At 48.6% G+C, this 12,078-nt stretch overlaps 1 protein-coding gene across 1 annotated transcript in view; it reads left to right on the forward strand.

Annotated features, from left to right (window-relative positions):
* Positions 1–4,384: 4,384 nt before the first annotated feature.
* Positions 4,385–12,078, forward strand: part of LOC102383979 (elongation factor 2-like) — a 31,885-nt gene continuing 24,191 nt past the window's right edge. Inside the window, exon 1 of the mRNA XM_006034861.3 lies at positions 4,385–4,574. Within this exon, the coding sequence (XP_006034923.1) occupies positions 4,572–4,574 (3 nt within the window). The 5' untranslated portion in view covers positions 4,385–4,571. The remainder of the gene's footprint in view (positions 4,575–12,078) is intronic.

Consider the following 12,078-nt stretch of genomic DNA (forward strand, 5'->3'; position numbering starts at 1 on the left):
AGAATATCATGGGAGAAAGTGTCAAAAGCCTTGCTAAAGTCAAGGTATAACACATCCACTTCTGAATGAATGACTCAGTAACGTAATATTATTGCAAATTATAATAAGTGAATAGCATCCTGGGGCGTATTAAAAGGACTGACGTGCAAATCAGGGGAAGCAATTCTGCCATCCCATTCCATTCAGCACTGGAGAAGCCTCATCTGGAGCATCGTGTCCAGTTTTGGGCACCACACCTCAAGAAGCATGCGGACGGATTGGTAAGAGTACAGGGGAGAAGAGAGGTATTAATAAAATGACATACAGAGATAAGTCGAAAGGACTGAGATAATTTTGTCAAGAGTTGACCGAGGGCAACTTAGTAACAGTTTTAAAAGACAAAAAAGGGTTGTTCTAAGGAGGATAGCAATCGTCAACCATTTCCCCGCGTCTGCAAGGGACAAGCCCAGTAGGAAAGTGTTAAATGCGTGCAAGGGAGATTTAAGTTGGCTATTAAGACCTTCCTAAGTATGAGAGTGATTAAGCACAGAAACAGATTAGCTAGTGAGGTTGTGGACATGCTCCCGGGTGGAGAGGTCATTTTAATCATGAACGACTGGTGCCTCCCAAGACTTGTTGGTGGGGGGCACAATTTTTGGATGGCAGCGTCAGCGGAGTCAGTGGCGAGTGGTGACCGCCCGCAGAAGCCGGTGTCGGTGGCCAAGGGTTGTGAGCGGCAATCAGCGACCACCCGCAGAAGCTAGCGGTAGCGTCGGCAGTGGGGGGTGGCGAGCGGTGGTGGCCTGCAGAGCTGGAGTCGGCCAATCTCAGGAGGGGCTTGTGGCCGCCCATGCCCCCCCTACGAGTTGCCTATGATTTTAATTACAGCAGGTTTCAGGAGCCGCTCTAATTAAAAATGCCCACAGTGTCTTGTGTATTCAGTGTCCCACGTTTTCAAAATGATGGTGGGGCACTTTAATTAAAGCTCATTCGACATGTTTTAGTTAAAGCACTCCACTGCCGTTTTGAAATGTGGGACACTGAATACATGAGACACTGCAGCATGCATTTTTAATCAGAACACGGCGAAGCACGTGTAAAAGTGCCCTCCATTACTACTTTTAAGTGCAGATTAGACAAAACGTGTCTGCAATGAGCTGGGAATTAGACTAGGTGACCTTCTGAAGAGTCCTTCCAGTCCTATTTTTCTAAGGACGCTAGATTCAATAATGCACTGGATACTGTATTCTTCTTTTCCTATCTTACATTTCTGGTGTAATATTGCTTTGCAGTTTTCAGTTAGCTGTCATATTTTACCCCACTGGCTGCAATATTTCAGGATTAGGTAAAGAGCTTCAGGCACATTGTGCTTCACAGCTGAATTCATTAACATACGTAAAGGATATTTGTGGATGAAAGAATACATTAACAACTGTAAAGTGCTGCTAGTATTTTAGTATCTTTAATAAAATAAAACAATCGTTCAAAAGCAATAGGGTGTCTTCTTGGGACCTAAAGGGAAACTGAACTTATTTAACCTACTTTAAGATTTTTTTTTAACTAACTGACAGCTATGGTCTCTAGAGTCCAAATATCTGTTCAAAGCAAGCAAACAGATCAAATCCACCACTATATCACCAAAGTGTAAAGAAAGCCTCATTTCACTGTATTTGCTGGATCAAAGCAATGCAGTATCAAAGCAATGTTTTTATCTCCCCCTGCAGGTTGTACTGCACCAGTCAACTAACATTTTTCCAAGAATTGAAACTGCTGGGAAGCCACTAACATATATATATATAGAGAGAGAGAGAGAATGAAATGCTGCATCTAAAATTCTTGTTAAAGGCCATTTGGATTACACGGCTATGACCTACTTGCATGGTATAAAAATCTTTGCAGCAGGCTCTGGCTTTTAGTTCTATATTAGATCTATTGTGCCAACAAAGCACAATGATAGAGGTACCTTGGTGTTATTATAATATAAGTGAAAAATAGCAACTCCTCCAGAGAACATCTACAACAGTTGGGGGCTGAGGAGGTGTAGAGCACAGAATAATCAGGAAGCCTCAGGTCACGGCTTGTAGGTTTCCAACTTGTTGCTGACACTAGATGCTGCCTGTTGCTTGACAGCTGCTCTTCCACTACCCGTTTTTTCCACCTCCTCTCCAGCTTTTACCTACATCATCTATCCCCTGCTCACATTGCTGGCCCCCTCCGAAAACCCCCCACTCATTTCACTTGGATTGTTCTTTTATTTTGTGAAAAGTACAAACTTTAAACATGCCACAGAATTTGTGATGCAAAACTCTAAAACTCTTGGTTCAGAGATGATACCTTTTATTAGGCCAACTAAAGAAATTGCAAAAAAGAAATTATCTTTCTTTGCAAGCTTTTGGGAACACACGCCCTTCTTCAGGCGCAGGGAAACTAAAGATGGTAAAAAGTCCCCATGGGTAGAAAATAAACTTCATTTTGCACAGAGGACACTGAAGGTGGATGTCTGTTCTTCTGGGTCCAGGAGAGTCCCTTTGTGCAGGTTGCTCAGTTTTGTGCAGATAAGGCAGGATTTCTTCCCTGGTGGTGTCAGACGGCAGAAAGGCAGGGTGTAGAAATCCTCCTTTGTTGTTTAGCAATTAAGTTTATAATTCCAAAATGGGCTAAAATTCAGCATCTTCCATGTTCCAGGGGTGTATTTGGTAGCTGTGTTGGTCTAATAAATGTATCATCTCTGAACTAAGAGTTTTAGAGTTTTGCATTTATTTTTGTCCCAGACCAACACAGCTACCAAATACATCACCGGATTTGTGAGAATTTTCTTGAGATCCTGGAGAAATTTTGTGAAAACACCTGAAACTTTCATAACTTTTTAAAAGCACAGAGACATGGACGCTCCTCATCCTCCACCTCCCCTCCAAATTCAGATCCTTAAACAACTGAGCATTTATAGGTGATCCCCAGCCCTAACATGCTTCCCAAAGCAGGGAAACGCATATGAATTTCAGACAATAAAGATCTGGGATTGTCTCAGTAACTGAGTAATTCAAGACTGAGTTGCATATAGCAGGGCGGGCAATTATTTCAGGCAGAGGGCCACTTACTGGGTTTTGGCAAGCCATCAAGAACTGCATGACAGGCAGCCAGGGACAGATAAATATTAATTTTCTAAATTTTTTAGGGGCCCCGCGGGCCAGATAGAATGGCCTGGTGGGCTGCATGTTAACCACCCCTGATATGGAGGCATCTATTTTTTCATCATTTAATCGGAGCACATCTTTCAAGGCAGGTGGAGCAATAATTAGCACCGAGCATCGAAATTTGCATCGTCCAGTTCTCATTCTAAGCACAACAGCTTTTAAACAAAAGTTTTAGCCAAAATGGCTTCTCATTGAAAAAAAAATCATTTTAAAAAGATGTTCTAAATGTCTTAAAGTTTTAGTAATGACATATTTCAATAACCTTTTTAATACAAAGATTTTGATAAAAAATCAGGTTTACTTCCAGAGAGAGAAAGAGAGATTCTGTTCAGAATAGAGTTGGGGTGGAAGGAAAGTCAGGATTAGCAATATATATATATATATACACACACACACACACACACACACTAGCAATATATATTCACATTAGCAATTATGCTTCCCTGCTTTACGAAGCATTTATATATATATATATATATATATATATATATATATATATAGCTAATCCTGACTTTCCTTCTACCCCATCTCTATTCTGAACAGAATAATGTACTTCGGGGAAGGGAAGGGGTTGTTTGTTTTATACACTCTTCCCTAGTCTTGGCAACTACGGTCCAGTAAAAGCTTCTGACCATTTGTTCTGCTCACTTAAGATCATAAAAGAAGGGTACAAATTTACACCAAAATTTGCATCAAGTGTAAGTTCACTACAGCAGGGCTTGCCCTGTTTGCACAGCCCCTTGCACGGAGTCGTGGTCCGCAATCTGGATTCCTGGGCACAATAATAGAGTCTAACAATAAATGACTGATAATAAACATTATTACCTATATAACAACAGGTTATGGATGAAACATGAGACTGCATTATTGTCTACTAGCAAATAATAACAGCATGGTATGTTAATATAATCCCAATATAATGCAGGATCCTTTGTAATAGACAGGACACGTGTTGATCCCACATAATAGAACAGATATTCATTCTTTTACAGTGTATTATGTTAATATCATCCATCCTTATAGGTCCCTCCTATCCATCCTAGCACAGTATCCTGATGCTCTGTTGGACCCATCTAAAGTAACCCGAGGCTGAGGATCCCCCCACCCCTGCAATGGACGCGACCGCGCTGGGCACTAGAGGGCGCAGTGCGGGGCCGGAGGGTACCACACGCTAGGCACGGCGGGGGTGCCCCCGGCTCCCCACCATAGACATGCGCGGAGCAGGAGCGCCGTCCTGCGCGGGAAGTGGGCACTCTAGCCCGCCGCCAGCTCTTCTCTGTGCTCTCGCCCTATCTCGCCGGCTCTGGCCTCGTTCCAGTCCTCCTTGGTCTCGGCGGAGGCGGCGGCGGCGGCGCTTGGGGGGAGGGGTGCAGGCAGCATCCAGAGCCATCCGCCACGATGGTGAGTGCTCCCCGCGGGAAAAGCCCCGATGCCCGCAGGGGAACATCCCCACTGCCGGGCCGGGCGGGTATTGATGGAGCAGCCCTGCTGCTGCCGTCGCCCCGCGCCCGGGACGCGGAGGCAGGGCTCTGCCCCTGGCTGGGGGCGGCAGCCATCTTGCTGGTGGGGGCTGGCAAGGGGGCAGCTCCAGCCGGGGGGGGGGGGGGCCCCCCCCCCCCCCCGACCTGGAGGGGGGCTGCTCCCTGCCCTCCCTGGCCTGGGGCGGGGGGGGGGCTGCCCCCCCAATGGGGCACGGAGCAAACCCTGCTGCTTGGGGGGCATTCAGCTTGCCCCCCCCAATACAGGGCCCAGCTGCCTGATGCCCCCCCCCAGACAGCCTCTCTCTGCTTTTCCCCTTGTCCCCAAGGCACCAGAGGGGGACGCCGTCCCAGGGGGGCGGCTGCGGATCAGGACGGGACTCCGTGCATCGCCTTTACGGGTGCATTTCTCGCTCTGCCCTTGACCCCAGTGTGGGGCAGGGTGGGAGAAGCAAAGCAGGCTGCCCACAATTATGGGGGCTTATTTTGGGGGCGAAGCTGTCACCGCCGGTTTGGCTCGGGAGATTGGTTCGCTAGAAACACGGCTGGGTATTTTTCCCTCCCCCCCTCTTTTTTTTGGCAAGGCTGCCCCACACTTTAAATAGCAGCAGCTGTAATGGTGTCTCATCCCCACCGAGTCTTGTTATTGCGGTGGAGCGGAGCACGGCCGCACGTGAACACCACCACATTTTTTGCTCTTTTCAGAGAGCAAATAACGTTAGGGTTAGGACCCGTCAGTTCAGCGCCTCGGGTGGGAGGGGAGGGGGTGTTATTGATATTTTTACCTGGGTGATGTGTCTAGATCAGGTATTGGCTTAGAGGCACAATCTCTAGTATTGTGTGTATCTGACTGGAAAACTGTCCTCCCCGATGCGGGGGGGATTTGAGTGCTTGCAAGAGAAGGGGAGGGAGGTCTCTGCTCCCTCCGTGCAGGTGTTGCTGGGAGCGCTGCAGTGTGTGCTGCCATGATGTCATGTTGTTGTCATGTGTTGCCATGATGTCATGTTGTTGTCGAGCCCATTGTCTAACAGAGGCGGGCATGAAAATTGTGGGTCCCTTGGTGCGAGTGCTTTTGTGTGTCGTTGTGGAAGGTAGAAGCAGCCCTCTGTTTCAGAGCAGGTTTCATCACTTCCATCTTTCACATGCTGTTTCACATATGTACACACACACAAGGGCCCTCTGTTTCTTGGCAAAGTGGGACCTAAATTTTGCAGTACTCATGTAGCATGCTAGAAATTCTGGAACAGATTTGTTTAACATGGATTTCTAAAAATCCCTTTCTAATTAATTGCATATAAACAATGCCTTTTATACTGTCTCTGCTTTTTCGGTTTTATTTATGAAGTGAGGCTGGCAGTTTTGGCTGTTGGGTTGTAATTCAGGCTCTTGCAATAATTTATTCAGGTGAATAAATACGTCACCTGACTGTTCTTTTTAAAAATGGGTTGGTAGGGCAGTGGTTAGGATTCATATTTAAACTGAGCTCTTCCTGTTTTGAATTGAAGCAGGTCATCATAATAACGAACTTGTTGCCTTCATTTTGATGAGATTAAAGTTTAGCTGAGAAAAAGAACTGGCATATTTAAGATGCTTCAGGGTGCTCGATTCAGTCACAGCGTTAACGGTATAGAAAACAGATGGGGAATAAAGGGGCTTCTAGAGGAGCCTTGAAGAAACCCAGTGCTGGCTATTAGCTTTTTCCATGTCCTGGAAGTACATGTGTACTGCTTTATTTTGCAAATGACATAATAAGCAGGCCAAGCTACTTAGGTCACTCCCAATTGTTTGGTAAGGTGGACTCATTTAAACAAATGTTTTAACAAAGGCATAGGACCTTGCATTTATCTAAAAACAAATGGAGGTCATGCTTCCAAGGTGAGAGGCTGTGTCATGGCATGCAGTGACACTGAAAAGAGGCTGGGGATAACAGCAGATAAGCAGTCGAATATGAACTTCCAGTGGGATGCTGTAGACTGTGGTTCTCAATCTTTTTAGACTCAAGGCACCCCTCAGAAATGCCACCTCAGTTTTCAGAGAAAAATAATAGAGACATTAATCTCTTGCAAAGAGCTCAGAAAGCACATAAAAGGTCAGAATGCTTTTAACATGTAGCTTCCTATTTGAAGTTTCAGGGTTTATCATGTGAATCATATTTGCACATGTAACAGTGCTGACATTGGGTGGCAACCCAAAGCACCCTTGAGAGGATCTCAAGGCACCCCAGGGTCCCACAGCACCCTAGTTGAGAATAACTGTTGGGAGAGAAAGCAAGAGCTTGTGGCAGGCTTATCTTGGAACGTTTTCTTGTATAATCTGTTGCTGTACTTCCATTAGAGAAGGGGAGATCAAAGAAATGTGCTTTGCACTTAGAGCTGAAGGTAGTGAGTTTAGGTGGTCCTTGGTTCCTGGAAGAGTTTTACACTATCCTGGCCTGGCCTGGGGGAAAGTTCTGCCTCTTGCCTAGACACGTTCTCCCCGATCATACAAGAATCCTCTTCTGGCACAAGGGAGCTGTGTTGTCGACATAGTTTTCTACCTTGAGCTTCAGGGGCTTCTAGACACCCTGGGCCCAACCTGCAGAACACCTCAAAGACAAGGATTGAAACCTTGAACTTGATATTCAGCCGCTGTAGCAAACAAAAGATTGGCTACCACAAGCACACCAAGCCTGTGTTGCTGAGGAGACATGCTCCAGATTTCTGAACTAGTTGGAGGATCCTGAGTACTGAAGGCTTCATGCCCAGTACTCTGCATTTCTATGGCATTAAAGGCATTGATAACCTAGGGCAGTTGGTGCTTGGCCTTTTGGATGAGTGGTGTTGGACCAGTCAGTGGGCCAGGCCCCTTGTGGGGTCCATACATGGGGTTGGGGTCCCAGGCACCCAGATTGATCCCCGAACTACCTATGCCCAGATTGGGCCTTGTGCCACCCCAGCCCCACATGCCCAGTCTAGCACACAGGGCCATGCTACCTGACCCACTGGGCTCCCCATGGATCCAGAAATGTAGCAACAGAGGTGTGGTCACCACTCCCCCACCACCAAATTTTTAGACCTGTGGGGAGCCCAGCGGGCTGAATGAGACCGCTCCGCAGGCCTGTTCTGGCCTGTGGGGTGAGCACCCCTGACCTAGTCGTCATTCTCTTCTAGGATGAGATGGAGTCTAAAGAAGCAGAGATGGTGGAAAGCAGGTGTTGCTTTGCGAGAGCTTAATCAGGGAGGTATCTAGGAATACTCCTGAGATATAGACTGAATTGATCACTCGTGTATGCTTTCCACCAAAGGAAACTGCTCTTTGTTGGGATCTCTTCAAAATGCTTTCTTCTGCCTTGGTCAGGTTCATCTTGAGCCAGCTGTTCTTCATCCCTAAGCTGATTTTTGTCACAACTTGGCAGTAATGATACAATCCTGTGTGATCCATGGGTGTATAAGCAGTCTGTGGAGTGTCACCTCCCCAAACCCGTGTGCAGCTTAGTTGAGACCCTTCTTAGAACACTCTGTCCAGTTTGAATAAGGGATGTGAAAGGTTAAACAATCATTTAACTGATATAAACCGAGTGATAATGAGTTAGCATACTGGTTATTGTTTAGCTCTGTGTGACCCAGTCTGGCAGGAAAGGAGGGGAAGGAAAGATGCAAGGTGCCCCAGCAGGCAGGCAGGAGGAAGAGAAGAGGGGAGGGGAGGAGAACTAGTACCCATAGCCTAAGAAAAAAACAACAGGCAACCTAATGACTGTTCAATTAAGCAATTAGCTGCTCCTTCACAGCAGGTGCTCCCTCCCTACCTCCCAGAGCAAGGGCTGTGTTGTCTGCCTGGGCTTGTCACCCCTTCTTCCCCTTTTCTACCCCCTCTCAAAAGGGTCCCAGGAGCGGCTCCCAGCAGCGACCCCATCTGAGCCAGTGTGTTATTGGTTAACCATTTAATCAATATAATTAGAGGAGGTTAAACAATTATTTTTTAAATGGTATTTACATCCCTAATTTGAATGTTGGACAATTATAGAGCTCAGAGGAGAGCAAGAAAGATTTGAGTTATGGAAAATGTTCCTTACAGTGAGGGTCTAACTAGTTTATCCAAGAGAAGGCTAAGAAGTGGCTTGATCAGGGCCCACCGATACCTGCATGGTGGGGAACAGGGGAGAGACAAAGTTTGGACTCTGAAGTTAGCCAGGCTTTAGATGGGGGTGGGCAAAATCCGGCTGGCCCGCCAGCTGATTTGATACAGCCCACAGGCAGGCACCCACCAATTAATTGTATCCGCCCCACTGGGGGCTGCCCCTGCTGTGCTGTGCATGGGGCCAAGTACCACCGGCTCATGCCTAGGACAGCACATGCTGCGCTCCCAGCCCCGGCCAGCAGGCACAGGGAACTGCTGGGCTCCCCAAGCCTCCAGCAACTCTTCCTGTCCCTGTTGTAGTGCTCTGGGCAGCAGATAGGGAGGGGAAGCTGCAGCATTGAGGGGAGCGGGGTGGACTCTGCCTGCAGCTCACTTTGGTCCTGCTTGTGCATGGCTGAGCAGAGGAGTAGGGGGATAGGGGGGCATGAAGAAGCTTGGCTGCTCACAAAGGCGGGCACTGGACAGGCAGGTGGGGTGGGAGCAGCAGCAGGATCCAGCATGCACTTGGTGCAGCACCGTTGAGCAGGCATGTAGGATGGAAGCAGGAGCCAGTGTAGGCTTAGCTGTAGCCCTGCTGGGCAGGTGTGGGATGGAGAGCTGGTGGCGCCAGGCTTGGCTCCCGGTCCCCCCTCCCTTCTCCTAGGGGCTTCTCTTGCTGCCCGCTGGCGGCAGCTGCTTTCCTGCCCTTTGCAGCATGCTACAAGCCAGGCAGGCAGTGCTGATCCCTCTCCCCACCATCCACAAAGAACAGGCAGGAGGTAGCCCCCCACACATGCACACCCAACCTACCCACACCACACATGCACCCCACTCCCCAGCTACACTCCCCCACACATCCACAACCACCACACACCTATACTTCCCCACACATGCACCCACACCCCCTCGCACATTCCACCCCACCATACACACACATCCAGCAGTCCTACACATCCCATGCACTTCCACACATACACCCCACCATACCCACCCACACACATCCCCAAGTACGTACAACCCTCACACAGATCCACACATACACCCACACCCCACATCCCAGCCCCACCATACCCACAGACATCCAAGTCCCCCATACCCGCAACCACATATCCCACACCCCTCCACACACTACACCCACACCATACCCACGCACACACCCAACAGTACTACACACCCACCTCAACCACATCCACACCCACCCAGAGGCGACCTGAGCAGGGTGTGGGGCCCGGGGCAAATCAGCCTGTGTGGGTCTGCCCCCAGATGCGAGGAAGCCGGCGGTGGATTCGGCAGTGGGGGGGATGGGTGCCAAGCAGCTGGATGTGAAGCCTGCAGCATTGCAGAGTTGCTGCAGCCGCTCCACCCAGCTCTGCGGCGCTCGGGGGGGTCGCCTCGATTCGCCCCCCCCGGGGATGGCCCTGCACACATCCTTCCACACCTACATACACCCATACCCCACATACACACCTCCCACCCACCCACACATTCTCCCTACCCCTCCACACACAGTATACAAGCACCACCCCCTGCCCTGCAAAGGAGTACTTCTTGGGCAAGGGGAAAGACTTCTGGTGGCAAAAGTCGGTGGCTAGGTTGCAGGGCTTCTGGTCACAAGATGGTGACCAGGGGGCGGGGCTATCCTTGCGGCCCTCAGTGCCTCACCAAAACTCATTAAGCAGCCCTCCAGCCAAAATAATTGCCCACCCCTGCTTTAGATAGAAATAAAGGACAGTTTTTTTAATAAATTAACCTCAGCATTCATCAAGTTTCCATTACTTGAAGTAATTTTGAAAGATACCCATTTTGATAGGGAGGTATGCTATAGCTAAAAGTAATTCGTGAGACTGCTGCAGAATTTACTGCGTTTTTGGTCCTGTAGTAGGCAGGAGCATGGGCTAGATGAGCGGTGGCCTGTCTCTTTTGGCAAGCATGCCACAAGTTATGTCCAAAATATGAGGTAGTGTCACTAATAATCAGCCGCCACCGCTGCCCAGCACCACAGAATCCTGGTATCGCCAGGACACGGCAACACTGCCTTTGGTGTCTCCTGCTGGGCCAAACTGACTCCAGTCCCCTTCTTCTCTCTCAGTATTGTCGCAACTCCTGATGCTGGCATCCAACTCGGTGGCATCCCTTTGGAAGGGGAGTTGGGGGTGGAACTGCCCGTGCCAAATTTTGGTGAAAATCAGCTTTCACTAAGTTTGAAACTAATCCTTGTCCCTGTTTGTTCCCTTTAAACAATTGTATATATCTTTTTTTAATTCTGAAAGTTTATATCAGTATCTACAAAGTTGCAGCTCATTACTAACACAATTCTTGTGGTCAAATTATTCTTTAAGCTATATTTGCTACTTTTCCACTTCTCCTACTTTAAAAATTTTCAGGATATTACATTCAGTGTTGTGTTAAGTTGTTTTTGGAAAGCATGTTTGATAACCTAGAATTTTATACTTCCCTGGAGATGCTGGAAAAAAGGCCCGTCTCCCCAGAAACATTCAGAATACCCAAATTTAGTTGTCTGAACCTGTACTTAGATTGCCTTAAGAGTGCTCTACAACAGATCCTCTGCTCCTTTCTCTCTATAGGCCTTGTTCCCCACGTCCTGTCTGGTATATCTGACTTTATTGATGTAACTGTGCGGGCCGGGAGCGGTCCGAGGCCCTCGGGGGCCTGTGCGCGGCGGGCTGTGGCCAGCAGCCCGGACACGCAAGTCGGGGAATGCAGGCCGGCGGGCTAGAATTAGGCACGGACGCTTAGCGGTTGATTAAAGATTATTTTACTTACACCGAAGATGGTCGCGGTGCAGGCAGGAAAACTTGCTTGGGTTGCGGTTACAGATAGAAAAGAAGAGAGGCAAGAGTTCCTTCCACGCGAACCTCTAGCCCAATCCGGTTGAAGGCTCTAAACACGCGAGCCCGTCGCGTCAACCGAAGAAAACAACTCGAAGCAAAGAGCTCTGAATACACTCACACGAAGTTTGCTAGGCTCCGTGGAACTTGCGCGCAGGGAGGGGTTCATTGAGGGATCGTTCGGCGACGGGGAGAGGCCAGAGGTTGATCAGACCCCTATAGCCTTCTTAAGGTATACGCTGGGTTCGATAGGCTCCGCAGCGCTTAGAGATCTTCACAAGGCGTGAAGTTCTCTTCCTCCAGATGGTTATGGAGTCCTCCCTTGCGGGGGTTCTCCTCGGAGTTCTCCAACTGGGGCGGAAACCGCTCAAGCCTCTTATAAGGCTAGCAAGCCAATCACTAGCCGCCACGTGGGAATAATTTAGAACTGGCCAATAGTGGGACACAAATTTGCATGCGGGTGGCGGGAACTCCTTTGCACCG

This window comes from Alligator sinensis, unplaced genomic scaffold, assembly GCF_000455745.1.
Source record: "Alligator sinensis unplaced genomic scaffold, ASM45574v1 scaffold518_2, whole genome shotgun sequence".
NCBI lineage: Eukaryota > Metazoa > Chordata > Crocodylia > Alligatoridae > Alligator > Alligator sinensis.